Genomic DNA, 14,514 nt, shown 5'->3' on the forward strand with positions numbered 1-14,514 from the left:
CAAAAGCTAATTGTTTATGAGCTGAGATCCTGTGTGGAGAAAGAGATGGAATTAGGGGTTCTGTCCTGGCGCACTCCATGCATCCCTGTGCCCAGGATGGTGCCTGAACCTTTTCAAGGAGTTACTCTGTATTTACACCAACACAAATGGTGTCTGAGGTTGGGAAAGAATTGCTGCTGTCTCTCTGCACTTAAGTTTAATGGGCAGTGTAAGATATCAGCTCAGCCAGGTCTGGAAGATGCTGGTTTTACTCCCAGCTGAAGCTGTAAAAGACAGCAATTCATCCACTTTCCAGGAGGGTTTGTATTTAGTGACAGAAACCTCTTTTGCAACAGTATTTTCAACTGCAGCAATCCATATCATGATTTTATTATTTGCTCACCAGGAAAAGAAATGGAAATGTTTTCTGTGTGTGGGTTGTTTGTTTTGGTTTGTTTCTTTCTCCTGGGCTGGGTAATGGCTGCAGAATGAAATTTAATCAAGAGCAATATGAGACCAGGGAAGAATTTCTGGAAATACAGAGATTCGTGTACGTGTTACAAGCACTCAGTTTAATGTTATTTATGAGAAAAGGGCACTCAATGGCCAAGATGTTGTTTTCCTTTTCCCCTGCACTGGCCAGAGCTCCAGGGACATGATTGCAATGTAGGAAGCCCCTTCAACTCCCACTGGAATTTCACACCAGTTTTAATTGTTGGGTGGTTTCATCTGGGAGTTTCTCTTCATGGGAGAGATTGTCAGAGGTTATTAAGCTAAATTTATATTTATATTTTTTGAAATAACAGAGTTTGTGCTGAATTTCTTTCCACCATCTGTGGGACATTCAAAAAGAAAAACATCCCTTTATTTTATTTATAAACATACCTCTGTATAAACACATTCACACTTAAATATCTCCATATATTTCCATGGATGCTGGGATCTGCCTGCACAGGTCAGCTTGCTAAATCAGGATTTTAAGAAGAAACATTCTCATTAGGTGATTTTCTCATTAGATGATGGAAAAACAGAATCGTTAATCAGTGGCTATGCCCGTCTAATGAAAGCAAATTAAAAAAAAAAAAATATCAAAATGCAGAAGTAAGATGAGCTGTTATTTAGAACATGTCTGTGTGGTGATTGCAAGCCTAAACTTTGCAGAGGGCAGGGTTTGTAGCTCTCTGTACCAGCAGAGACTTATACTGGATGGCTCCTACATGCACCTGGCTTGTCTAAACTTTCTCTGGTTGTAAGTAAAATTAAAAAACAAATAAAAATAAATCCTCCACAAATAGTGATTCATTTGATCAAGTGAAGCTTAGATCATATTCTCAAGAGCCTGTGCTTGTATACCCACAGTGCAAAACACTCAGGGCATCTTTTGACTTAAACCTGCTTTACTTCACTTTTTCCTGTCCTGTGATGTTTGCTCTGTGGTATTGGCACTTGTTCTTTACTACACCTTTACTACACCTTTACTATACCTTTACTTCCTCTCCTCCTGCCACAACCTGCACCGAGTTTGGCTTCATCAGGGCAGGCGTTGAAAGCACAGTTAAAGCTGTCAGAGCACGGGCTGTAGGTGGGGATTTGCCCTTGCAGTGGCTCTAGGAAAGCTGCCCAGGTGCTTAGGCCAGAATTGCTTCCCAGCCCTGCTCAGGCTGCTGGCAGTTCCAGAGGGGCAGGTGAGGAAGCACAGATTCAAACTGGACCACGGGAGCAGATCCACCCAGTGTCAGTGTGACAGACACTGCACTGCTCTGAGCTCTCCTTCCTCTGGCTCTGTTCACACCCCTCTAGTGACCAGGATTTCCCAGCCTGCCTGCCCCGCTGGCTTCAGAGACTCCTTCATAAAACTCTCCCCCAGTTTGAAATGAACTGCCTTTCCCAGAGCCTCCCATTCCCCAGCCCCTGCAGGCAGAGAGAGCAGCCCCCCTGTGGTGTCTTTTCATGTTTGAAGACCCATCAGCCCTATTTGATTTCCTTTTCTCTAGATTAAAGATCCACATTTCCTTTGGCCTCTGCTTGTAGATCATGTTTGCCAGCATTACCTTTCGTGTCCTCCTTTGTGTGTCTGATTTGAAGAGCAGTGCTGCAGCAGAGCCCTCTCCAATCCTCAGTCAGAGCAACAGGATCACCCAGATTATAGTGCTGTGCTCTTATTTTTAAACCAGCATGAAACCATTCCTCCAAATTGGATTTGTCATCTGCTACAGGTTCAGGGCGTGGAGATCCTTTCCAATAGATCTTCTTTTTGACCCATGCTCCCTGGTATTTGCATGGCTCATCACTGCCTGCCTTAATTTGGAGCAGATTCCGTCATAAATTGCATGTGTACTCCTAGGAGTTTGCCATGCACAATTCTCTAAAAGGAATTTTACTTTTTTGGCTTTCTCAAATTGCTTATTGAAAATGAGGGCAATGTGCAATTCGTGTCTGTAGAAGGAAATTTCACGTTTAACTTACATGATCTATACCTAATGTCTAAATTACCTGTGCATGCAAATCTACCCCACGGTGTACATAATCCATCCTGGCGAAACATCTAAAATTAAATCCGTCAACGTGCACGCACAGGAGTCCTCGAGGAGTGGCAGTTACAGATTTAATGTTCATGCATGTAAAATTGATAGAAAAAGTTAGAGAAGAGTTTGAAGCTGTTTATAAAAAAAATAATCCCTGACAGTTATCCAAACCTCCACGAAACAGGAATCTGATCCTGCAGATACTTCTAACAGAAAATATTGCTGGAGCCTCCTGATTAATGCTTGTGGCAGTAAATGGTTTGTGCTTGATACCAAGTTTGCATTCCTTGACTGTTTAAGTGGAACTCCCACAATTTTATAATATTTTTTAATATAGTGCTTCAGATTTTATGTCTAGTCTCTGACAGGAGTAGAAGTTTCAAAAATAACCGAATCAAATCTCCATCATTTTTCCCCCCCAAATTCACACTTAGTTGTGTTCACTGCCTATAGCTTTTCTCCTTGCTTTAGTGGGGCCAGCATCAACTGCCTGATTATACAGCTGGTTTCACTTTTTCACTCAACTTTGAGCATCTTTCTGTCTCATCCCTCCTCTGTGTGTGTGGTGCTTGCAGGCATCATCTCTTCATTTCAAAACCCTCTCACACTGAAAAGGGTGACCCAGTAAACTCCATCCATGGACTCCTGCTTTCTTCTTGGCACACTTCCCTTACCCTTGAATGTAAACCAGCATTGAGATCATCTTCTTCACATCCTGACATTCTGTGTTCATTATATCAGACTCTTCTTCCCAATAGCTGCCTGGTCCTTTATTTCCTCCCCTTTTCAGCTGGATAATGCATGAGTGGGGAAGTGTGTGCTCTGTGCGGGGTGTCAGCTGTGCTGGGGACACGCTGGGCACACGGCTGGCCCGTGACTGACACTAATGCTCCCACAGCAGCTTTGTGGGGCATTGCAGTGGCTCTGTGCAGGGCAGGCTGGGCAGTGGGGACAGCGGGAGCTGTGTCACCAGCATGGCTTGTCAGTGATTCACAGAGATCTCTTGGAGCGCCCTATTTTTGGAAACAGCATTTCTAGATAAACGCTTTTCCAATTCCAAAAGGCATTTTGATGTGCTGGGAAATAAACCTCTACCTAGCTGTGGGTTTTAAGTCACATCCCTAACATTGTGGAAAGTGCTAGTCATTTGATTTTATAATCTTTTCTATGAATTATAATGATGGTAAGGACCAAATAGGCTTAGTCCTGTGCTGCCACTCTCTCCAGATACAGAACGGCAGCAGAAAAGGCACGTTTAGAAACCGAGAGCCCCTTGATGTGTCTGGCAAGCTTAGCTCTGAAATCCTCAAAAGAGATCTGTCTTCCTTTGCCCTCTAATTTAGATGAAGAATTTCTACATTCTTGGAACAGAGAGGGAGAAAGGTGGAAACTGATAAAACACTGTTGAAAGAAAATTGTAGCGTTTTCAGATGCAGACCTGGGTTGTGTGTGCGAGGTAGATTGAGAACTTTAAACTCATATCACCTTTTCTTTTTAGGCATTCAAGCCAGTGTTTTAGGGGCCTCTCTGTCTTCTACAGGACCAGGTAGAACTCCTTTGCATAGGGCTGTTGTAAGCAGGCCTTTGGGGACTAAGGGGCTTGGGTTTGGGGTCATTTTTTTCCTGCCTAGGACATGCAGAAATGTTGTTGCTCATTCACTCAAAGACAAAACAAGTTTGCCAATTCCAGCTCTTTGTAGCCTGTTGGTGTTTCTGAAAAGATACCAGGCAATGGGGACTTACAGATAATTACTGCCACAAATAATTTAATTTGCATTGAATGAGGAAGTCGCCCCTTTTGACTCACCATTTTCAACCATCAGGAGTGGTCGTCTGTAGTGGCTCACCCCAGCAGTCCAGAGTGCTTGTTATTAAGGACTTCTGCATTTTGGATTAGTGTTTCCCACTGAGTGATTTTAATTCCTGTTGCCAAAGAATTCACACAGACATGCACAATTAGCAAATCATCAGGATTAAAAGAACCACATGGCAGGGTTAACACACTTCAAGACTATTGTAGTTACCTCAGGTACCACAGCACAAAAAAATAGGGGCTCCCATGTCCGCAGCTCACGGTTCCTAAATCTGGCTGTGCCAACACTGCTGAACACTGGAAGCAAAGCTTTTAACATCATTAACTGCCAGCTTTTTGTTTCATCACTCAAGGACTGCTCCCCTCTTTGCATCTTCATCTGCACAAGTGGGTACACCGTGGGGGTTTTGGGAGATCTGAGTAAGCCCCCTGTGATGATGGACCCAATTTGAACAGCTCTGGGCTTGGATTGGAACCACTGATTTACCAATGGTTGAACCCCAACTGGCTGAGCGGATGAAACAGATGTGTTTGTTCAAAAGTTTGCAACAAACATCCGAGTTTTCTCCATAAATTTGTGCTCTCCTGATCTGGATTATTTTGCTTTAAAATAGGCTTTTCCCACAGACATAGGCAAAGGATTTAGCTCTCTTTGACCCTTCTTTGCAAACAAGTATAAGTGGCCATGCTGCCCAACTCCTGGAGGCTGGAGCTCAGCTGTGTGCTTGCACTTGCCTGTAAATGCCACTCTGAAATGTTCTGTGCATAAATGGAGCCTGTTAGGTTATGTTGCAAGGAGCACCTTTTTTTTTTTAGAATCTAATTAAGTTGAAAAGATGGGTAGTACTTACCACAAGCATGTTGTTTTAGAGAAGGAAAACCTCTTTGCAAAATGATTTAGTTGTTAGGATTTTTTTTCTTCTTTGAGTTGGAGAAAAGAAAGAAAACTAAAGCTCCTTCTTACAGTAAGCTGTTTTTCTCCCTTTTGTTTTGTTTTATTTTCTTATCTAGGGAAGTCATGTAAGCAAAGTTCTTTGCTGGTGCGAGGGATTTGTGTGATATTTTTTCAAGGTGTGGATTGTAGAATGTCACACATTCATTTTTAAAGGGTTTTGCTCTCTGATACGAATGAAGCACAGGGCAGTCAAATGTCAGTGGAAGCTTAGCAGCTCACTTTTCCTGCTTCTCTCCATTTTATTATTCCCTGTGTTTGCAAAAGAGGAGCCTCTTATGTTCTCAGCTTTGTTAGTGTTTTCAGAGCAGGCAGCCTTGCTGCTTTTGACAAAGTTTTTGCTGTCTCCTCAAAACAAGGAAAGACCCATTTTCCCAGAACAGGGGCATATTTGGACCTTGCTAAAACAACTTCAACCTTTAAACTGCCCCACCCTTCACTGCCGGGGGATCTCCAGAGCAGTTCGAGCGTGTATCAGGAATCAGGAGGCTGCTGCCCTCACTGCTCTGCTTGGGGACAGGACAGAACTCTGCTCCAGCTCTCAGGTGGCACAGAGCCAGGTCTCACACTCCCCTGGAGCTCTCAAAGAGCATCCCGTGGGGTGGATGCAGATGTCCTGGTACCCTGGAGTGAGCGGTGCTCCCATCCCGAGCCCTCTGCTCCTCCTGGAGCGCGCAGCACCTGCTCCAGGGGCTGTACCCATTGCACCCTGTCCAAGGCACCCACTCCAGGAGCTGTACCCATTGCACCCTGTCCAAGGCTGAGGAAGCACTCCCACTGCTGGGGTGATGCAGGTTTGTGCCAGATGAGTGACTGGGAGGGAGAGCTCCAGGCTGGTATCACAATATTTTTGGCGCTCCACAAGTTACATTAAAAAGCCGTGGGGTTTCCTGGTTTGTCACGTGCCCTGCATGTCTGACCAAGTGGGGTAATTTTGTCAAAATATTTTGCCATTGCTTTGCTTTTAATGAGGGCAAACTGACCTTGCTTTCTCCCCTCTCCAAACCACCCCAAAGGAAGCTAGCCAAGAAGCAGAAGGAGACCCAGACCAGCACGCAGAGGGAGATGGGTCCCGTGGCTACTTCTGACAAGACCTCCACCAAACTCAGTGCTGTTCACAATGAAGAAGCTTTTTCTTCCAGCTGCCAAGATGTTAATGGATTCAGTAAGTTTAACTTGCTTGCAATGGATATGACCCCCTTGGAGAGCTCTAGGTTCTTAAAAGGACCTATTCCTTTGGGCACAATGTTGAGGAGTTAGGAATGGCAGTGATAGAGATCGTTGCAAAAGCTCCATAGAAATCTGGAATGTCTCTGGCACTGCCCCTGGTTTATCTGTCAGACAGGTGGAGAGCATTCCTCTGGGTCCAAATCTACTGAGAATAATTTATAAAGCCTGTTCTAATAACTGCATCAGAATAAGAGGCACGTTTATTTGTTGTTTCGAAGTAACTTTTCCTTTGTGAGTAGAAGAGTCAAATCACTGAGCTGGTTGTAGGATGAAATAACATTTTCTGTATGAAATTGTTACGAAAGAAGGTCTCCTGGTCCCCTGGCTAGAGAACTGGAATGGAAAGACAGCATTTCTTCCTTTGTCTGTGTCCTCGGTTTATTCTTCACACGGGTTCAGTAAAACTGATCTTAGTTAACATTTGTAAACCACTCAGACCTCTGTAGCTAAAAGAGTTTTGTGGGTAAAGCAGCACAAAGTCCTACTTTAGCCTCACTAGATGCAGGTTGAGTGCATGGTGGATTGCATGGCGGATTTGTAAACTTTTTTCGTATTAAATAAATTTAAACTTAGACACTATGGGCATGTCACTCCTTCTTTTGACACTCAGCCTGTTAGTTTGGACAAGGGACAGCTCTGAAACTCAAGTGTGTCCTAAAACTCTTTATTAAGCATCTTTAGCAAAGGGGTTTTTCCCCCCGATTACTAAAATGGAAATGCTCATGGTACAAAATGTGGTTTATCATTGAAACCTCCCCTTGTAATCTCAAATTGAGCGGGACAGGTTGAGTGAATTCTTCCTTTCCCTCTCTCTGCAGGTCATGTCAAATTCCATCTGCATGTGCTGCTACTGCCACTTTGTGTAACACACCTGTGAGATGGATAAATAGGTGTTTGGGACAGCCGACGCTGGCAGGGAACGCTTTTCCCTGATATTAAATTTACTTCAGTCAAGATCTAATTTTCTCAGGTGCTGAGTAGCTCTATCTCCTAAGGAGGCAGCAGGAGTTCCGTGGGGTTCATAGCTTTGAAAGCCAGGACAGCAGCAGAGAGTGTTGTATCAGCCATCCCCGAAACAGCACAGGCAGCTTGGCTGGAATATGTAGGGAAAAGCAAGTATTTAACACTTCCCTCAGAATCTGGATTTCTAAAAGTTTGGGGATTCTTTCTCCAATCAGAAAATTAGAAAAGAGACAAGCTTGAAATGTGACCTCATTTTTTCCCCCCCCTGGTATTTTGACAGACTAATTAAAACAGTTGAGTCATTTTCGTGAAATAGCAGCTGCAGAAAATATGAGGTATCAAATTTTGTGAAGAAACATCACTCTGGATTTTCAATTTTTTAAATCAGTTAGACCTTTACTTGTCTGACTTCTCTGCAGATTTTATCACTGCCTCCCCCTATAACCTGAGTCAGTCATGGGAGAATTCTTAAAACTCGTTATATCTATGAGAAATAATTATCAATAAACCTTCACGATTTCTCCAAATTTTTTACTGCCAAGTCCAGGATGCTGAGGTGTTGGAGGTAAGTTCTGTGCAGTAGTCTGCACACGCTGATACAGGAATTTTCTAGGTAAAAAATGTCTTAAAATAAATAAATAAATAAATAAATAGCCTTAATAAAGTTTAATACTTCTGGGTTCTGTACAGGCCTACTTTGGAGTAACATAATAGGATTATTGCTTAACCTTCCTGCTAACTAATAGAGTTTTACAGGGTTTATCCACCAGAGCTGTTGAAATCAACTGTCTTAAGCAGCAGTCAGATTCCTTCTTAAATTGTTTTTTGCCTGCCAACAGTAAATAGCATTTACAGCATCTGATGATGGGCAGTCCCCCTCTCCATCCTGCCCCTCAGCTGTGGGAGCCTGAGCTGGCTGTAGCAGGGACATGGAAATGCCCCTCTCCTTTTGGAAGAAGAGCCCCCCAAGAGAAGCAAAGTGTTTCCAATGCCAGGATCGCTTTGCCAGCTCACAAAACAATCAAACAGAGCAGCACAACTCGCTAAGTAGGACCCCTCCATTTTTGGATGTCTTGTAAGCAAGTTCACCTGCTGAATACAGTGTCCTTGCAGGGCTTGTGTCCTTGCCTCCAGTTTATGTTTTCTGTCACTATAATTCTGATAACTTTTCAGACAGAACAAATTCAATGAGTCCCTATAGAAGCTTTTCTTTTCCCATGCTCTCTCCAGCTGGCCACTGGTCTGCTTCTGGGTGAGCCCTGTCCACCCTCCTGCTGTTGCTTACCTCATCCCCCTGCCCTGTCACCACACAGGACTATTTTATAAAATCAGTTAGATTTAAAAATCCCACTCTCAAGGGTGTTGCCTGATGCTCTGCTCCATGAGGGAGCTAAAAAATGAACAGCTGCCTTCCTGCTTATCAGGCCCTTGTTTTCTGTTGGGGCATCAAGACCTCAGGTCTTGCTGAAAAGTGGAAGAGAATTGGGCATTTATCGTTTCTGGCCCAAAGCAAAGCCTCTCATCCCTCTTTCCATGCTGCAGTGTTAGTTGTTATCCTAGCAGAATTCTCACTGGTACATACAGGTGTTGAAATGAAAGAGATTTTTTGGACTTGGCCTCTGTCTCTGACACTGCAGAATCAGAGAAGGTGTTTGCTGAAACATGGATTGGTCCATGGCTGTTCCAGCTTGTCTGCTTTTACTCAGGGATTATGAACAATCACAGTTAGTTGTTCATTTTCTCAAATATCTTGGGGTTTTTTTTAAATAAAAGTATATCCTAACTCCATTAATGGCAGATGATGGCCCTGGCAGTGGCTGAGCAGTTCCCTGGTGTGCAGGAGAGTTGGGAGGCAGCACAGTCACATGTAGATATTGGCTCAGGGCAAGGTTCTTATGAAATAAGATGGGAAATGGGAGACAAAGCAGACCTAATTTTGCCCCCCAGTGCCTGCCCTGAGCAGAAAGGTGTGCAGGGGGTTGTTGCCATGCAGAAATCATGTGCAGTTTGGCTGTGATGGGGGAAGCAGCAGTGGATCAGCTCAGCAGTGCTGCGCTGACCATGTGCTCTGCACAAAGGAACTGCTCTTCTGACTTTGCAGTGCTCAAATGCTATGGACCAGCCTTGTCCAGGAGAATTCCCTGTCCCCAGCAGAGCCATGCTGATATCCTTGCAGGGGTTCTGACAGAAACTATTTGATTCTGAGGTTTTAACCCCTTAAAATGCAGCCAGTTTTGCAGGAGACTGATTTATTGAGGTGTGCTTTACCCTTGTGACATCTCAGTTTGGGGGGAGACAGCTCTCCAGACACCCTTGAGGAGGGACACTGATCCAGATGAAGGAGTGGCTTTAATGTTACAGGTACAGAGAGCATTTTGGAAGTGGGGGACTGAATTTTGCAGTAGTAACCGCAACTATAAATTACCAAGTCAGTGGGATTTTACTTATGAGAAGAAGATGATGAGAGGGAGGTGTAGGCAAGTGGCACGCGGGGTTTAAAGGATCCATTTGTACCAAGCAACATTGAAATTCACACCTTTCCATAATCCCCTATGTTTTTGTGATCAGTGAGATGCAAAGGTCTTCACAAAAGACAAATACGGCAAGACATAGTTCTTATTCCTACCCCACAGATAATTTTCACTCATGACTAGGTTACCTGCTAAATGCAGTCTAAGGACTTGTAGGGTCATGGATATGAGATGTTTTCTCCAGTAAAAAAATTCTTAAAATAATTTTAAAATAAAAGACAAACCCACATTTTATCAAAAGCATAAAAGGAAAATATACTAAAGTCCCTTTTACTGGCTTTCATGGGATTTTTGTGGGGTTTGCTAGTTTAGGAAATGTTATAAAAATTAAAGAACAGTTTTCAGAATAGGAAGGAGCCTTCACCACTCTGCATGACTGGAGGGATCCGTGTGGCCTCACGTGCCACTCCAGGGAGCACAAAGAGAATTTTTAATGAAGTCTTAATCTCTACCCTGATGTGAAATCCTCCCTGGACGTGTTTCCTTTGATTACAGACCCGGGCGCTGCTGGTTAGAAAGCAGCACTGTGTACACATCTCATTATACAGCCTGACTGATTTCGGGAATAACTTCTCCAAAGTTTTAAGAAACTTCTCTTTTGTGTTTGTGGGTTTTGGGGTTTTGGTTTCTTTTTTGTTTTAGTTTAGTTTTTTTGGTTTGGTTTTCATTTGGTTTGGTTTTGGGTTGGGTTTTTGCTTGGATTTGGTTTTGGTTTTGTTTGTTTGGGTTTGGTTTGGGTATTTTCCCTCCTTTTTAATCTGAATCTGGAAGTCATCTCCCTGTGTCACAAACACAGCTCATTTCATAAACCTCAGCTGATAACGTTTTTAACCAAACTCACTGATATGAGGTGTTTGGAGTAATTCACCCTCAGCAGCTCTGGAAAGGCAGTATGGCCCTATGAGTTCTTTTATACTCCCAAATCCCAGAAAACTGAGTCCTGCTCCAAGCCCTGAGTATTGACTTGCCCTGTGACACTGGGCAAACCAATTTCTCTGTTTAGATCTTATTTTATGTACCTGCAAAAGTGGCCACGTCCTAAGTGTGGTGAGAGAAGGGTCTGATTTAGCCTGACAAACAGCAGAAAAGTGTAAGAGGCCCCAAAGCAGAGGAAATTTATGTTTTAAGGCACCTGGGGCAGAGCTCCAGCTGACCAAACTGTGAGGAATTTGATTGTTTTAATGTGTTTCCAAGTCATGTAGGTCTGAAAATATGGTGGGAGAATGCAGAACAAGAGGGAGTTCATGAACTAGATGATTATAAACTGCTCGGGAGGTAATTCTGACTTTATGAAACTCCCTAGACCAGTCACTTCTTTGGGTTTCCCCACAGAGTAACTTGAAATTTTTAAGCTGTGTTTGCTCCATAGATATGAAAAATTGCTTCTGAAATTACTCGGATGTACACTTAGTTTTATCTGCTTCTGTTGGGCTATGGAATAGTTTTCCTGTGTTATCTGTTGTCATCTTTCTGATGTACTGAGATTTGTATTAGCTTGTTTCCCAGCATTCTGAGGAGGAGATAAATAAATGCCTGTAACTCTGAGAGTGAATGCAGAGTGATAACAAAAGAATATGCCTTCAAAAATGATGGATTACCATAAGCATGTACATGTTTGCTATTGTAGGTATAAACCAGCCTCATAAATTTACTATCAAGACAAGAATCTACCATGAAGATGTTGAGCCCTTCCTCCTTTCAAAAAAAGATTTGATTAATAGGGAAATACTTGATTTGATTAATATGGAAATTTCTGGATTCTTGTCCAGAGAAATCTAATGCCGTAATGGGAGAAGGCAAGGATGCTTGTCCTGCTGAAAGAACCCAGCTCACAGGGGAAGGGATTGTAGGATTTGCTATGAACAGTCCTGGGTTGAAGAACAAGTCCCTTGTAATCTTGTGATGTTTTAACCAAAAAATTGCTATCCCACCTGTGTATTTTTGTGGTACCTGGTGTTTGAGTAGGTTTATTTTACTGTCAAAATACTGATTCTCTGTAGTTTGTATTTTGGGGGTCATTTTTGAGGAATTTTCTCTTAGAGACAAAACCCTAAGTTTGCTCCTTCGGTTAAAAAAAGAACATTTAGAATATAGACCTATGAATGTAGCTCTGTGTGTATCCTGTTTAGGAACACATTGATTTACAGTAACTGTAATCCTATATTTGGGGTCTAGAGTGCTTATATTAAAGAAAATCCATCATGATGACAATGTAATAAATGTAATATGCATGTTGAAATGAAAAATATAATTCATTTTGATAAGCCTTATATATCCCATATTACTGTGTTCTTTGAGGAACATTCTCCCTGTTCTTTCTCTCTCTTAATATATGTCTAAAGTCTTTTCCTTATGTCTTTCCTACCTAGCATCACCCTCTCCTTGTTCATTTTCTGTCCAAAGCAAAACCCTTCAGAGCAAATCTATGTTGAATTCCTACTACTCAGGTACTAGTGCCAGACTTTTCTTTCATTCCTAAATTTTCTTTGCTTTTGTACGTTACCCAAAATGACCTATAGACTGAGGCTTCTGAGTGTGAGGCACAGCTAACCTTGTTTTCATTCTCTGTAACTTTTCTTTTCCTGTTGATCCCCTGTTGATTTCCATTGATCCGTGTCGTGTGGGTGAACGGAATTCCATCTCAAAGTATCATCAGACACCGTCCCATCGACCACGCTGTTAGGTAAGAGGACAGGTATGGTGTACTGGGCTGAACTGGAGAGCAGACACACGCTCAGTGTCGTGAAAATAACCTGGAGAGAGCACTGTGGAGTGTTTGGCTTCCAAAATCAGAATTAATCCTGTGGTCATGTGTTAATCAGGAAACTTCTGTTTCGCTCATGTTTTGTTATTGCTGTTAATTGCTTTCAAAGGGAAGGAAAATTCGGAAATTAAGGTTTAGTCCTTCTTTCAAGTATTTGCTGTCTGGTTTTGTGACTGAGATTTGGGGTTCTGGGCCACATTCCCACACGCTGCCTTGCCTCAGGCTTGGTTTTGACTCCTGCAGGTGGTTGTGCCTGTGCAGCTGACATAGAACCACAGAATAGTTTGGGTTGGAAGAGATCTTTAAAGACTCTCTGGGCCAATCCCTTGCCATGGGCAGGGACACTTTCCTATAGACCAGATTGCTCAGAGCCCCATCCAACCTGACCTGGAAAGTTCCTAGGGATGGGCCATCTTGCACCTCTCTGGGCAACCTGTGTCAGCACCTCACCACCCTTTTTATGTAAAGTTTCTTCTTTGTATTTAGGCTGAATTGCCCTCTTTTCATTTAAAACCAACCCCCCTGTGCTGTGTGTGAGGCTCAGCTGTACCTTGTGCCTCAAGGGTTGCAAATATAAGGGAGGATTTGCATGTCTGCAGCAGGTGGGAACCTGCAGTTTTGGATAAAGTTGCATGTTTAAAGGTTATTTGGAGAAATTCCTGGCTGGGGTTTGGGAAGTTGCTCCACCTGAGAGTTAAATGCTAAATCTTTCAGGCAGCCAGGTATGGATTTGAGAGGATAACAAATAGGCAGGTCCTGGGAGGCAGAAGCTGTTCTGTGGCTGTATTAGAGATTAGAAAGAAGTTCTCCCCTGTGAGGGTGGGGAGGCCCTGGCACAGGGTGCCCAGAGCAGCTGTGGCTGCCCCTGGATCCCTGCAAGTGTCCAAGGCCAGGCTGGACACTGGGGCTTGGAGCAGCCTGGGCTAGTGGAAGGTGTCCCTGCCCATGGCAGGGGAGTGGAACAAGATGGTCTTTAAGTTCCCTTCCCACCCAAACCGTTCTGATTCTGTGCTTTATGAATTCCTCTGCTATGAAGCAGAAGGATGATGGGTGGCTGATCAGAATCTAGCCAGCGGGATTTGTCAGTTTGGATTATCTACAGTAAATGTTCCCTCCAGACACAGTAATCTACCATGACTGCTCTAAACATCACTCAGAACATGTGGAAGGGCTGCAGTTAGACCAGGAACAAGTGACAACTGGTGGCTGTTGCTTGGTTTACAGCCTGGCACAGAGGCTTGGAGGGGCTGCCCACAACACACACATCCATCCTGCTGCCTGTCAAATTGCTGATGGCAAGGAATGAGGCCTCTGAATGGGGTGGGGAAGGAAAGGACTCCATTTCCCAGAAGGTTTGGCCTCATTTCTCAGAGAGTCAGTGTTGTCAATAAAAAAACCTAAGTGCAGGTTTATTTTTTGGCTGTACTTTAGAAATAAGGCCCTGACCTGCAGGTTGATGGAAGATGTCGGACACTCCCAGTCTGGTATTTGGCATCTGGGAAAACCTGGCCATCCTTTGGGGGAGCTGCTTTCTCCCTTCTGCCCTGATGGAATTAAGGAATTAACTGCACACTTGGTACTCTGAAGCTCAAGGAGTTCAGAGATTCTCTCTGTGCTTCTCATGTCAAAACAAAAGCCCCCAAAACTTCTAAAACTCCGAATTTTGCAGAGGAAAAAGAGGAAATAGGAATCTAACCAGCCTTGTGCTTATGTATTCAAAACTGTGTCAAATTTCTACTATGCACTATATCTGAGTA

General features: G+C 43.4%; 1 protein-coding gene across 1 annotated transcript in view; it reads left to right on the forward strand.

Annotated features, from left to right (window-relative positions):
• PTPRT (protein tyrosine phosphatase receptor type T) overlaps positions 1–14,514 on the forward strand; it is a gene marked incomplete at both ends in the record, with an annotated part of 423,019 nt that overhangs the window by 363,861 nt on the left and 44,644 nt on the right. The window contains 4 exons of the mRNA XM_082292624.1: positions 4,003–4,050; positions 6,286–6,434; positions 12,363–12,440; positions 12,641–12,676. Of these exons, the coding sequence (XP_082148750.1) occupies positions 4,003–4,050; positions 6,286–6,434; positions 12,363–12,440; positions 12,641–12,676 (311 nt within the window). The remainder of the gene's footprint in view (positions 1–4,002; positions 4,051–6,285; positions 6,435–12,362; positions 12,441–12,640; positions 12,677–14,514) is intronic.

This window comes from Coloeus monedula (genome assembly GCF_965178545.1).
Source record: "Coloeus monedula genome assembly, chromosome: 17".
NCBI lineage: Eukaryota > Metazoa > Chordata > Aves > Passeriformes > Corvidae > Coloeus > Coloeus monedula.